Source organism: Plutella xylostella, chromosome 10 (genome assembly GCF_932276165.1).
Source record: "Plutella xylostella chromosome 10, ilPluXylo3.1, whole genome shotgun sequence".
NCBI classification, from domain to species: Eukaryota; Metazoa; Arthropoda; class Insecta; order Lepidoptera; family Plutellidae; genus Plutella; species Plutella xylostella.
The window spans coordinates 6,216,096-6,231,624 of NC_063990.1; the positions used below are offsets into that span (position 1 = coordinate 6,216,096).

Genomic DNA, 15,529 nt, shown 5'->3' on the forward strand with positions numbered 1-15,529 from the left:
CCAGGTTACTACATAAATACTCATGCCCTATATGCGCTGAATGTATTTAAAATTTAATTTTTAGGTCTCCTTGGCGATGCGGGTAGAATGTGCCAAACCGCGAGACGCCATTGGTCTATTATAGTCTCAATAATTAAATGTCCGCCATTTTGTTTATGATACATGCGTTATTAATATACATACCTTAGATACATACATAATGAGTCATGCCTTGTATTGCGGAGAATGTATTTTTTGGTCTCCTTGGCGATGCATATAGAATCTGTAGAATGTGTCAAACCACGCGTCGCTATTGCTCCGCGCTATAGCACTCCGCCGCTATTGGTCTATTATGACTAGTCGTATATGGCCGCCATTTTGAATAAGACACAATGACTCAATATGACCTTTGCATCGTCCAAAATAAACTATAAAAAACTAACAAACCTTAGGCAGTATATTCTTGATATAAATAGGGCAGTGTCCCGTGGTGGGGTTGTCGCGGGTGGTGATGGTGAAGCCGAGCCCCTTCTCCCCCTTCACCAGCGCCACGGGCACGGCCAGCACGCGGCCCGGGGGCGGGGGGGAGGAGGACACGGGCACTTCTAGCCCGGGTATTATTGCAAATAACTTACGTACATAAACCAAAGGTATAGTACCTATACGTCATTACATATACACTCATGCCATACCAATGCGCTGAATGAATTCGTTCCAAGGCGCGGCCATATTGCTTCCAATACCAAGGCGTTCGGTCGCTATTGGTCTATTACGACTAATCGCATATGGCCGCCATTTTGAATAAGCGACCATTTTAACGCATGTAGCGTGGCATCGTCCAGAACACACTCAATAAATAACTACAAACTACAAACCTCAGAACCTCGAAAACCCGCAAATGGCCGCCATTTAGTTTAAGACACATGACTCAATATGGCCGCTGCATCGTAAACTGAATATAGAAGCTACAAACCTTAGGCAGAATGTTCTTAATATAGATGGGGCAGTGTCCCGTGGTGGGGTTGTCGCGGGTGGTGATGGTGAAGCCGAGCCCCTTCTCCCCCTTCACCAGCGCCACGGGCACGGCCAGCACGCGGCCCGGGGGCGGGGGGGAGGAGGACACGGGCACTTCTAGCCCGGGTATTATTGCAAATCACTTACGTACTTAGGCCGCAGATATAGTATTAGTTACTACCAGGTTACTACATAAATACTCATGCCCTATATGCGCTGAATGTATTTAAAATTTAATTTTTAGGTCTCCTTGGCGATGCGGGTAGAATGTGCCAAACCGCGAGACGCCATTGGTCTATTATAGTCTCAATAATTAAATGTCCGCCATTTTGTTTATGATACATGCGTTATTAATATACATACCTTAGATACATACATAATGAGTCATGCCTTGTATTGCGGAGAATGTATTTTTTGGTCTCCTTGGCGATGCATATAGAATCTGTAGAATGTGTCAAACCACGCGTCGCTATTGCTCCGCGCTATAGCACTCCGCCGCTATTGGTCTATTATGACTAGTCGTATATGGCCGCCATTTTGAATAAGACACAATGACTCAATATGACCTTTGCATCGTCCAAAATAAACTATAAAAAACTAACAAACCTTAGGCAGTATATTCTTGATATAAATAGGGCAGTGTCCCGTGGTGGGGTTGTCGCGGGTGGTGATGGTGAAGCCGAGCCCCTTCTCCCCCTTCACCAGCGCCACGGGCACGGTCTGCACGCGGCCCGAAGGCGGAGGGGAGGCTGAGACAGGGACTTCTAGCCCGGTTATTGCGCGCTCGCTGTTGCCCACTGTAAACAAATGAGAACAAGTTTATAATAAAATAAATATGCGGGGACATCTCACACACGGCCATCCGACCCCAGGCTAGAGCCTGTGATATGGGTGTCGGACAGCTTATATATCAACACAGATACAACATGACACAAGTTTACGTTTTGTATTTTCAGGTGCGCCAATACTAGACTAAGAGGAAGATTAGGGGCGGTTCAAGTCAGGTGCTTAAGGTCTATCTAGCAGGCTGCAGGACAGGATTTCAAATGGGCATTGGGAACGATGTAGGTCATTATTTGTCGATCTAATACTTTTAAAGAATATATTGATTGAATAGAGATAGGTGATTTGAATAATGTGCATTCGATTGTGTATCCTAGCAAAATATTAACAGTCATCCTAATTAATTGTATCATGGCCAGTTGGATAGTAATATGGTATATATTACCTTCAGGTAAGAGATCTAGTGGTCTTTCTTGTACAGGAGGCACGCTCGCCACGTTGTTCACTCCGGACACCCACCGCAGCATGTCTTCAACCCTGAAATTATTATTAATTACATTAACATTGTAACGGCACAGTATGACAAACAATGCTATGCTGGACAAAATTTATAAGACCGAAGAATATAATTATTATTAACTTCAATTCTGTTATAAAAACGACTGTACCGATTTTGACAAAATATTACTAAGTATAATATTAATTATGAACACTCGATGAAGTCACTCATCTCACAGCAACAACGCATTACCCATTCGATTCACGTCGACGTAAGCTCACTTTGACCAGTAAATAAAAAATATACAATCCAGATTTATTTACCTGTGGTTCTGATGGTTAGTCAAGGGTGTGTCTTGTCCCAGGGGTTCCTTCCTGGCGTCCCGCGGGAGACTCTTGGTTCCGTAGCTATGTACCCGCTCCGCTGCGTCCAACCACACTCCACTCCTGAAATTAACAATTTAAACATTAATCTTTATGTAATACTTAATATTAATACATTAGTATCTGGGAAGTGAAGAAAGTGTGAAGTATCTGGGATTATACACACCAAAAACAGTCCTATCGCTATCAAATGAGTTTTAATAGCCACCAAAATTATGTATTCGTCTCACAGAAGAGTTTATTGATTGTCTAAAACACAAAGATATTCTAATTGCTGAAACACACACAATAGTTAGTCTCAAGTCGCGAAAATCACTAGTAGCAAAGACGTTGCATCAATGACTAGATATTGGGCAATCCTTTTTGGCAATCGCAGAGCAAAGATTACCGAGCGTTAGGTGTTTGTTTATAAATCTGGGTGGGGTGAGATGATACCTATGAGATATCGGCTATAAGATAAGATAGTAGTGACAACGACCTCTCCCAAAGTCATGATTGCATGGCATCATCGATTACATATTTGCATTGTCTTTTGATTACACCACAGCCCTAGGTAAACAATCAGTAACTCAACCAAAGTAAAACCCTAGACAAGTGTGGTTGACATATCTCTGGTAAAACCTCAATCCAATCAATCTTCAATCTTATGCGCTCTCACTCAATTTGAAGACGCATAAGATTGGACCGCAAAACCCATTTTATTTTTACACATACGTTACATTTACGAAATATTGAACATTCATTTATTATTATTACCTAAATACACTAAAAAAGACTTTCTGATACTCAAATGTAGGTTGAGACAGTTCAAATAAATAAAAACTCTGTGCCAGTCAGAAGCAATTATGTATATCTTACCCAGGGCCAGAGAACTGCATGGACAGCCTATTCGTCTGTCTCTGGAAGTGGTTGGGGGGCTGCAGGCGCTCGCGGTCGGGCGGCGGGTCGGGGGGAGGGTGCTTCTGCGGCACTCTGACGTCATCGCGACACACCACCGCCGCTGACCAGCGCTTCGTTTGGTCTGTGACCTGCGAGTGTGGAATGTGCGGTTATAAATTTGCGTATTTGGGAACGTGTAGGTTCATAGGTAGTCATCGGACTGGGTGGTAACTGGTAAGATGACCGAACCTTGTAATGGTTAGGATGCTGACTAATGCGATAAATAATGTACTCACCTAGGGTTTGATTCCTGGCTGGAGCAGAAATTTCCTGTAGGCATTATTATTGTACCTATGTTATACTTTCATAGTAATATCGTGTCCAATTATAACGCTATAGGATTGTTTCACTTGGCCGGGTGTGAAGTGAGAACTTATTAGCTTTCCGCGCCGAGAGATTCACATACATGTGTAGCCAGCGTCAAGGTCAGATATAAATGTGCAAACATAGATGAGTAATATTTATCACAGATGTGAAAGGATAAAAACAAAGAATCTAAACTTGGCTAAAATGGGAAAGGAAAACATACAGATCATTCTGAACAGCATTATAAAACGAATCTGCAATCTAAAAAGCCACTTAAGAATATAGGAGTCAAGAGTTAAATTTGAGGAATAGGTAGGTAGTAGGACACCCTCTAAGCTCAAAATACAATTTTTGACACCGCAACATTCCAAGAGCCTATAAGGGGCTCTACTAAAAAACATAAGACAGTGTTTAACAAAATTTTAGCGCTGTCCAACGCCTAATAAATCTGTCAACTGTGAGAGGCCTACGTCCAGCAGTGGACAGCTACAGGCTGATGATGATGAATACAGTAAGTATTTATCCCACCTGTCTCTGCGGCGGGGCGCTGTCCTGGTGCAGCGTGGGCTCGCTGCCGCGGCGCACCTGCAGGCCCGCCGGCCCGTCCCCCAGCTCCGCCGCGCCCACCTCCACGCACGACTCCGTGTTGGGCACCCTCATGCTGCCGCCGACGCCGCCGCCGCCCTGCGGGTGGGGAGCTCTGGTTAGAGAGTAGCTGGGTAGTTGGAAGTTAAGCAAGTTGGAAGTTATTGATTACTTGGTTAGGTAGTTAAGAGGGGTGTGAGTTGGAGTGGAGATGAATAAGAGATACTCGTAATGTAGCGTATGTTAGCCAGGTAGTCGGTAGTGGCTAGCTAGATCAGGTAGTTGGACAAATCGTTGTTACGTCCTAAGGGGAGGCCTATGACCAGCAGTAGTCTATTGAAGTAGTAGATTATTGGCGCGTGAAGAACTTTAATATCACCTAGGTATAACTAGGTATACTGTGTGAAGGTATGTATCCGCGCAACTATAGGTAGCAATAATCACAACTTAAGTAGTGGTGCAAACTATAAACAATGGAAATATCATGGGATAACATACCGATATAATTAGCTAAGTAAATAGAGATAAGTGAACAAACGTATTACAAATAAGACCGACACCGGTGGGTACATAAAGGTGGTTCTTGTGACTGCGTGCGATAGCTGTATAATCTTGTTAGCCTACTTTTGGCTTCACTTGCTGTGTCCATGTCTAGTAAGTAGCACTTATAACTTAACAAGTATACGACACTGATTTTATTTGCCGTCAGCTAATGTAGCAAGATTCTAACATAAGCAAAATTTGATTATAAGTACAGAGTTACAGTCTAACTAACAAGATCGCCAAACGGTTAACTTTGTATTGTAACTGAAATTTGCTAGTAACAAGAATAACTCACCCCTTTGCAGCTTCTTTTACAAACACAAACGGAAAAGCACAACCCCATGTCAATTTTACAAATGAATGAATGATGCAAGTTAACACTGTGTAACGACATGTTGCGACCAAGGATTCTGAATAAACTTTTCGGTGAAAATCTTCTCTGCAGGTTTCAACAAGTTTTCGAGGTTGGAAAAGAAGAAAGAAAAGAGAGGAAAACTTTTGTATCCCCGCGTTATAAACTTTTAACCAATCACAACGCTTTCTGTCCGTTCTTTCAATTTAGTGGATTGTGATTGGTTGGTTGAAGCATACCATAAACAACAACAAAATATTCTAAGCTGGCAAAGGCTCTACGTTTCATAGTTTTAAATCCAACAAATGGCCAAGTATTTTTAATTTTATTTGTTATTTTGGATATGTAGACAAAAAATATAGATAATTATAGAATATATATTGATGCTAATCTTTACGTAGAGTGGGAAGGTACCGCGTAGGCAATATTGATGAATGTCGTCATTCATTAATGTTGTGTGAGATGTGATGTGATGATCCTATCGATTCAAGGTAACTATTCATTATTCAACAATAATGAATAGTTACCAACAAGCGCAGCAGGTGCATAGCTATATGTTTATTTGCTGCAAAGGTATAGTACGTGCTTACTATTTTCGTATTTAGATACAATTTTACCAAGTTCCCATGACTCATGACTCATGACTATATCTAGTCTGTTGTGATGCTTTCCTACCATAGTTTCCTACTGAACATCCATTTTGGTACTTACGTATTATCAACATCTGTCTTCAAACCATCTTTAAAACATCTTTTCTGAAACCCTTTCTTCTTTCATTTTTAAACTGAACTTTCAAATTATAAAAATATTTACCCGAAACATATCAGGCGAGGCGGTGCCAGCAGAAGAGCCGCTGGCGCCGTCGGCCTGCGCGGCGCGGGGCGGCGCGGCCTGCGGGCTGCACTCCGCCGTCAGGGTCTCCCGGTCGTCGGCCACGTCGCGCACCCGGTCGTCCGGGTCCAAGATGCCGCCGGAGCCGTCGCGGAGCGCGCGCACGCCCACCCATGTCTCTGGACCCTGGAATGTGAGAAAGTTTTATTAGAAAAAAAGAAATGTAAATGTTATGATGTCCTTGTTCTGAGATTTGACCAACCAGTCAGAGGTGTGAAGTTTTTTTTTTCATAAAATGTCATGAAGTTATTTTTCTGAGATTTTACTAGCCAGTTAAATATTTTTGGTTTGACTCAGCGTCAACGTTAGGTTAGGACGCTAATGATTGTCTGACCTTAAAAATTGCACTATTTGAAAAAGCTTTATTTCAGAAACGGTAACAGAGTTCAGTGATTTATATCAACTAAATATAAAATATAAGACTTTTCTTCTAAGCGCATAAATCATGATGAATGACATCCACGATTCTTCAATACCCGACCATACGAACATAGCCTTGAGTTGAGATGTCTTTCATTGAATTCAGATTTAAATAGGGAGATAAATGGCTTTGTGTTTATTATTAGAGTCCGCCCTCTTCTTCTACATAGGTAAGTACATAGTAATAAAAAAAAAAGAATTATCGGTTCTCTCTAATTTTACTTTGGGAAATAATTAGGATCTTGGGTATGACTAACGTAAGTATGTAAACCAGCAGTACCTACCCGGACTAGCGTATACTTATTGGTCATATATCTTATTTATCGCGCATAAATATACACTTATTACCTACTTTACCTATATTTACCTTTTAAAAACAGTCCAAATGTTAAATCGCAATACGCCAAAACCATAATTTTGACAGTCGTTCTACTAAAATGGCATTCTTATGTTGGCGTTGGCAGTTGAGATCATTCATTCCATGTCACTGTGACCTGTGACAGCAGAACAAAGCTCGCGAACCGCAATACAAAGGGTTCTAATGAAATCCACGACCCATCATACCATCATCAGTCCTATTGATCCTTTCATGTTTGATTTGAATGAGGTTTTATTTATCATTTAGTTGGATTGTGTGGGAATATCTGCCTTCCTGCTTAACTGTTGTGGAAAAATACAGAACGTCCGTAAACTACACGAGCCTAAGAAAACAGCAATAGGTAGGCTTTAAAATAACGAAGTTAATAGTCAGAATTTTCGTGTAAATCGTTCATAAAGTTGACATCACCACATAGATTTCTGTTATACTCGTATGTATTATAGTTAATGTGCAAGTAGGTAGGTAGGTATATAATACTATGTACCCAGGACACAGATTTCCTCTCCCGTTCCTTGGTGGCTGCGAGTCGGGCCAGCTTCCTGAACCTCGGCGGAGGCACCGGGGCCGCCGTCTCCCCTGGGCCCTCCATCGCACACTGCCATTTATTCACAACTCACGACCTCACATGGCAACACTGTCACTTTTTATTTCCATTTTCCCGTACACACTGCACAGTGTCAGTTGTTTTTGCAAGCTTTGATCGAGCACACAAAGCCACAAAACAACAGAAAGTCGTTGGACTTCACTTTGCTAGAATCCTTTTTATTGTAGAATTAAAGTTCGAAATAGATTCAACTTCAGTAACTGAGACACAAAAAAATGCAAATCGTATCACTCAGAATAATAACTTTTTAATATACTCATTTTATAAACCTATTTATTGTTCGCGCTTTTACTCGTCAATCTGTACAGAATCATAGACAAGGTAGCCAGCAGGCAGCAGTGCGGATGGAACCTTGGCTTTCGCGCACGACTGCTTTTGGAGAACGCGCCATTTTCCACCAGCTGTTCTGCACCATGCGCTGGATTTAACTAAAGGAATTTCAGCTAATTCTAACTTTTAAGTACCGCTGCAAATGCACTGGTACCAAAACGCCTCAACCGCATACCGTATGTTAATTATACTTCAAATCATTCTGCAAATGTGATTTAATTACCGCCATAGTAATTGCTGGTTTACGCAGCATTTCGTTTAGAAAGGAGAAAGTGTCTTCTGCACTTTCATCAGTTGACAGACTCAAGTGTGATTGTTATTGTCGCTGCGTACTTTAATTGAACCAGAAATAACACTACCAAGATGTTTCTCACATGGTTGGTAAGTTAGATTTATGTCATAATTAAGTGGGGCTATATTTTATGTTTATTTTCCGAATTAGGAACATAATTAGATTTGGCTTTAAGTATAGTATTTTAGATAAGTAACGTTCTCAATCTTATGTAAGTTATATTTATTAAATTTTCAGCAATATGTGCCTATATTCCCTGTACGCATATGAATGACGGTAACGAAATCACGTAACATGCGTGTGCGCAAGAGAAGCGTCGTCGATGGGACGTGAAAACGGTCGCATTCCGTGATCTCACCAAGCGATTATCTTCCATTCTGCGAAGGAACACTACACCATTTCCTCCGACAGGACAGAGCTATAATATGCTATAATATCTCAGATTATTATGGTGCCTTCATAGAGATATGTATTCTCTCTCTAATCACGTGAACTGACCAACTTACTCGTCTTTTCAAATGGGCGGATGATGAGTTTGAAAAATAAGTAGCATCCTCTATGATCTTTGGCAGAGGATTCTAGGCTGTAGCATGACGCTATTTGGCTGGTGATAATTATTATAAATAATGTAATGTTATGTATATTATACCTACTACTATGTAATGTCTACAATCTACTTAAACAATAACCTGTGTTAATTATAATAAACAACACCATGACTATGATTTTTCATGTTATTATAAATTATTCTTAGGTTTATTATTATGACTATTCATGAGCTATTACATTATTGTGATCTAATTTGTCGTTGCCCGAGTATGGTATAATAATAAGCAAACGGAAACCTTTTCCATATAAGAAAATCAGCCGTGTGTCGAATAGACAATCGCGTTGAATACGTCAATTGAAATCATTTAATGACTACATTTGAATAAGTATACCATATTTGTAAAGTCGCTAAATCCCAACATAAAATATGATTTTCCATTTAATATTTTATATCTGAATCTATGATCGATTCTTAGTTGAGTCTAGCCTACATAGTTTTTATAGGTTAGATATTAAAACCAAGGAAAAGTTCAGAATCGCTTTTGTTACCAACAATACACATATTTTTTGCGTAAGTTGGTTCCGCGCTATCGGATATAGATAAATTAGCTGTAATCTGCAACGCCATTGAACACGCTTGTGTCTGTTTGTGCACAATGCGTGCTACATTTTACAGCTGAACTGTTATTTATAGATGTTATACCTAGTATAATTATACATTTTATGACTGATTAAAACTCTTATCTATTGTGTAAGTACTAGTTAATTTTATTAACCCGATATGGAACTAGCTCTCCCAAGTTTTTTGGTATTTTTGTCGTGGTGAATATCGCATGAATTCGCATCCATGCCATAGAGGTGAGAAAACTCATGGTTCATAAATGTGGTCTGAAAACCGTAATGCTCATACAGTATTTTACAGTATTTTTATCTGAGTGAAAGGAACTTAGTTCGTGTAGCATAATAATGTAAAGCAAAGTACCTGCACTGTAAGTTTTATGTTATGTTCCTTTCCTACTATGAGTTATGATATGAATAAATCTGCATAAGACTCAATTCGTTCAAGGCAATAATATTGTGCAGTGTAAGGAGGTATGGTCGCGAAATTGTTATGCAAATACTACACCACCACCAGCACTATGCCGGCTGCACCCATCGCTTGCGTACGCTATTTACATACAAAATAACTGACTTTTCAGTTACGAAACTGTTACAGATTTCAAGTAAAAGTCCGAACAATAACCAAAGAGAACTGACCGACACTTTAGTATTTATAAAATATTATATTTTATTCACATGCATCGGCATTTTACACTTTTACGGTTTCACAAGTGACACAAACTTCAAAGATCGTTTTCACTGCGCACCAGATTAAACTAACACATATCGTAGAATTTCTCAATTTTTAATCGAATCCAAATATAGCGGAACTACAACACGCATCGAGATTTCCGTGGTATTTGTATAAAAACAAGCGAACAACGCGGGACGCACGATCGCTTAGCTGCGGCGTAAACTGTTGACTGACGCTCATAGCAGCTCTGACGATTGACGCCCCATTTAAACGCACTCCGTCTGAAATCTGAAAGATTCTAGTATTTTATAATTCTTTTTATAACGATGACTATTCATTGGTCTGTCTGATAGATAGTTGGGGAACTATAAGATTATAACCGAGTGGGAGTTAGGGTGTAAGAAATTAGCGTAGCTTAATGTTAGGCTCATAGTCATAGCTTTCTCGTAAGCGAAGTATATTATGTTCCGTAGTCATAGCCATAGCTGAATCTCAGTATCGAAATAAGCTGTACTGATTTGTAAAATAAATAGTTTGGTTGACAATGAAATTCACCAATGTCACCATGAGTACCATGACCCTATGTGCTAGGTATTGGGTACCTAGTTACATAGGTACAATTTTTTTTTTATGTTTCTTGATTTACTTTCAGCGCCCCGTCCGGCTGAGACAACTTGTTCTCGAGGCAACGTGGGACGCCCTCCGGCATGCTGACCGACGGATTCTGATATACTGCATGAGGAAAGCCGAGGGCTGAAAAATGTGGCGCTTCTTGGGAGAGGCTTTTGTCCAACAGTGCATAATAGGCTGATGATGAGGTAACCGTAAATTGGCTATTAAACGCATCATTAACCTTAATTTGGTTGTTTGCCTATATTTGACAATTTAACTGTGTGCTATATTCTCCATATATTGCCATGGTTATACCGATATGTCGCACATGGCAGAGGCCGGTCCGGTCGTTAATTAAACACAGGTACCTATTTGGTTGAATTCCATAATGATGAAGGACCTATCGATTAATGCTAATTAATGCCAAATCACCCTGCCTGCTGTTTCAGAGCTACTATATTATAGCAATAATCACTAAAAACAGTATATTTTATTGCGGTAAAATAACTTTCTGTTAATTTAGTTTTTAGTGTAAGTACTTACAAAATATAGCAGTAGATGTAAGTGTTACAGAAAGTCTGAAAATAATCAGAAAGAGTAGTAATAATTTGGTAGATAGTATCTTGTAACCTCTAACTGATACTGATAATGATAAGATAACCCATGGGAACTATATTTTCAACTTTAATCATAAATTCCCACCACTAAGGTATAAGATACGCACGTTAGATTATTAAATGTGATGTGGTTATACACAAACACATACAGCTACTAAAAAAACATCAATTAATGATATGAAATTTTACGTCTCTACGAAAATTTAACTATAATCTTTATTAGTATTTTTTATATTATACACAGAAAAGCAAATCCCTTGTTATAATTGGTAGGAAAGAGTCATCTATTGAGGATCGAGAGAACTATTTATTAAACTCATAGCCATAAAATCCTACTAATTGGATTAGTTTACAAGTACAACAAAAATTACATAGCCAAAAATTTAATTTAATATATTATCTTGATAGGTGTGTGCGTAGAGTGCGTAGTATTAAATACCTTATAAGAATATAAGAATAATAATAATAAGAATAATATTTATTCAGAAAACTATAGGTAGTATTTTAAAAATAGGTCAAATCTTAATGCTAAAGGTAGGTGAAATACTGCTCTGAACTAGGAAATAACAGAGTTTTTCCTGTGTTTCAGATTGACTTGATAAAATTAAGCATAGCATACGATACGACAACGCAAGCTATACACTCCAGCACCTCAGCTGTGAGGGTATAATGCAGTACTGACTCTATGCGCTAGATGGCAGTAGATTTAAAATAAACTGTGCAGGATATAACGTATTTTAAATCGAATAGCAAATTGTAAAATTTGTCTTTACATTAATGGAGATGGAGTATATGTATAAGAAATTTGGATTGTATAAATTAAAATTACTTACTTATAGTTACTTTACTCACGGTTTAGAAGGAACGGAAGCGTCCGTAGTCGAGCGGGCCTCAGTGATCGTAACTGATCGCTGAGGTTAAGCAACAACTGACACGGTCAGCCATTGGATGGGTGACCAATTTCAAGTGGTGCTTTTCTGGACGCTTCCGTGCTTCGGACGGCACGTTAAGCCGTGGGTCCCGGTTGCTGCTTCGGTAGCAGTCGTTAAGCCTAGTCAGAGGCCTTCGGGCGGCTTGAAAACATCTGACAGTCGGGTTGCCCACTTACCCGACAACTCTCTCAGCACAAGCTTGCTTGTGTTGGGGTCCACCAACCCGCACTTGGCCAGCGTGGTGGACTAGGCCTAAACCCTTCCTTCATTGGAAGGAGACCCGTGCCCCAGCAGTGGGGACGTAATGGGTCGTGATGATGTGACTCACGGTTTAATGATCATTAATTGGGGAAAAGTGTACCATTATGGCAGCATAACATACCTGTGGACAATAAAAAGTAGTTATAAGTTTGAAAAATAAAACTAACTATAGTTATTGTATTACTTTCAGTTATGATTGTTACAGAATGTAAGTAACTTATAAATGGCACTGAAAAGATTTCAACATTGTCAAGCAGATTGGATTTTATTTGATGTGCGACGCCGCACACGGTATGTACAAAGACGTACACACTGGTCACCAATAAGATTAGACTTCTCAGGAACCATTACATCGATTGAGTAAAAAGAAAAGCTGTACGTACACCTAATAATATTATTAATCGATCCCATAAATATTTAGGCAGTCCTAAATAACTAACGATACTGAAGAATGAATGAAAATCAAAAGTCTGATGAAATATATATGTAAGCATATAAGTTATATGTATATTAGACGCCTTTAGTTGTATCAATCTATAGGTTTACGATGATCAAACTGAACGCTGAACACCACACACTATTAGCTCCTTAGCTGCAAAATCAGGCTAATTGTAAATTTGTAAGCAGTAGGAAGGCAAACCTATAGAATCTATAGTACCTATTAGTGATGTAACGAATATGTGTTTTTGGACATTCGCGAATGCGAATGCGAATGCGAATATCTGATATCGATATTCGCGAATGCGAATGCGAATGCGAATATTCAGTTTTTGTTTAAATTTGGCCTCATTTGTATGATTTGGTGGCAGTCTCTTACTGAACGATGTGCGTTCCGTTCTAGGCGCATTCCGAATCAGACTAGCCAATACTAGTCGCAGTTTTTTTTTGAGTAGCTTAATAAACTTAACACTTTATTAAGCTCTGTAACTGTTACGACACATTGCGACTGTGTGCGGTTTCTGAGGGCGACTTACACGAAACATTTAGGCTCGGGTCTCCTATTACGCGCCGTAGATCGCGTCCAGCGTCTCGCCGTAGGCCGCGTCACGATGCTCATTACATCTACGCGCCAACGTCGGCGTGTGAGGGAGACCGCATCAGTACATTTCTATAGTGAGCATCGTGACGCGGCCTACGGCGTGACGCTGGTCGCGACCTGCGGCGTAAATAGGAGACCCAGGCCTTAAATCTATGGATGTCTTGCTCTGACACTATACTGTCAAAATACGCTTTTTGTTTGTTATAAAGAGTTTATTTATATTTAGGTCCTAAGAAACTATTTGAAGTCGGCTAATGCCGAATTTTGGGTGATTCCGATTATAGGCGATTGATTAGGTTGACTCAGGGCGCAAGGACAATAAGTAGAAAACGTAAAATAAGTAAAAAAGTGCATATTCGGAATTTTCGGAATTACCCGCACATCGGTAATTAAGAAATCAGTTAAGTTATTTAAATGATTGTTTTTTCATCCAAAAGATTGTCATTTTTGTTCTCTAAGTTGTGAGTTTAAAGTTTAAAACCCTAGCTCATATTTTTTTGTTTTTCCCGACTAGGGTAATTCCAAATGTTGGAACATTTTAATATGAAATTCTGTGGATCGGGTAATTTTGAATTATAAATTATCACATAAATGTGTAAAAGTTCTTCTGGACAGTTCTATGAGGCAATATTACGAAATATGTTTTTGCGAGGTTAAAGTTGATCGAAAAATACTTAAATGTACCTGTACCTTAAGCTTTAGCTTAATTAACTAAAACTAATTTTTCGAAGTAATTGGAATTACCAGCATATGTTTGGAATTACCCGCATATGTTTGGAATTACCCTCGAGCAATGAAAAAAAATTCAACTTTTAAAACTAAAATATTTACGAATTCCGAGGGTATTTACAGAATCCTATGAAACAGAGTTTTAGATTGTATATTCAAGTATTCAAAGATTACAAAGCGACCTTACATGAATAACAACAACCCAACCAGTTCTGATAATGTGACAAAATTCGAACATGTAGCGAACTCGACCAAAAACCTTTCGGAATAACCCACCTTCACTATATCTTAAGTTTAGTTTCCCATAGTAAATAAATAATACCAAGTGATAAAGTAAGACCGGTAATGTGATTAAGAAGGTAACTTGTAATAAGTAAAATGGTTATAGATGAATTGATTTCGATTTTTTTAACCTACCATTATTTTCAAATAGTGTTTTCTAATTAGTACTGATATTCGCAAAACATTCGCACAAAATTTTGCGAATGCGAATGCGAATGCGAATATCCAAAAACCTGCGAATATTCGCGAATGCGAATGCGAATGCGAATATTCGTTACATCACTAGTACCTATAGATGTTATCTGCTCGTTTGTCACCGTGCATATCGCGGTGGAATGTCAGATTACCTCTTCGAGGACACACTCATTAGAAGCCGTTTAGGCGTCAGTTGGACTGTTATTAGATAACTTCCACGTATCATAATTAAAATATCATCATCGTCACATTACAGCGAACGTTAGGCTTCTTAGCATTTCTAGATGGTCATATTATTTGATTGAAGTAAACGTACCCATTTGGCCAATGATACCAGTGTGTGTGTACACATAATTTTTGATAGTTGATATCAGATTTTACGCTAAGGGCTGTTTAGTATAATTGACGGTATGGGTGCAAAGCAAATGCCCCCGGTGACGAGGTCGGTGACCGTATCGCGTGTGCAAATAGCACAATATGCAATATCAACATCCACCATTGAACACTTAATTATTACCTTACACCGGCGCTGAATTAATAAAAACAGCTTTCCAACACTTTCAGACGGTAACAAAACGACGAGAAAGTACCCATAACAATTGTTGTTATTGTAGGCAATGCCACGCTAAACTAAGCAATGTGATATAATCTATAGGCCTCATTTTCAATTGAACATCAGCGGGTCATCGTTCGCTGCTGATGGAAGGAAAGGTCTCCATT

At 39.3% G+C, this 15,529-nt stretch overlaps 1 protein-coding gene across 5 annotated transcripts in view; it reads right to left on the bottom strand.

Annotated features, from left to right (window-relative positions):
- LOC105380483 (partitioning defective 3 homolog) overlaps positions 1–15,529 on the bottom strand; it is a 51,167-nt gene that overhangs the window by 17,877 nt on the left and 17,761 nt on the right. For 4 of the 5 annotated variants that reach the window (XM_048623366.1, XM_048623364.1, XM_048623365.1 and 1 more), the window contains exons 2-7: positions 6,197–6,400; positions 4,432–4,587; positions 3,517–3,686; positions 2,599–2,721; positions 2,222–2,313; positions 1,772–1,790 (exon numbers count right to left, since the gene is read on the bottom strand). In XM_048623366.1, coding sequence (XP_048479323.1) covers positions 1,772–1,790; positions 2,222–2,313; positions 2,599–2,721; positions 3,517–3,686; positions 4,432–4,587; positions 6,197–6,400 — 764 coding nt within the window. Of the gene's footprint in view, positions 1–1,771; positions 1,791–2,221; positions 2,314–2,598; positions 2,722–3,516; positions 3,687–4,431; positions 4,588–6,196; positions 6,401–7,557; positions 7,786–15,529 lie in introns of those variants that run through there. The other variant, XM_048623367.1, reaches the window with a different exon arrangement.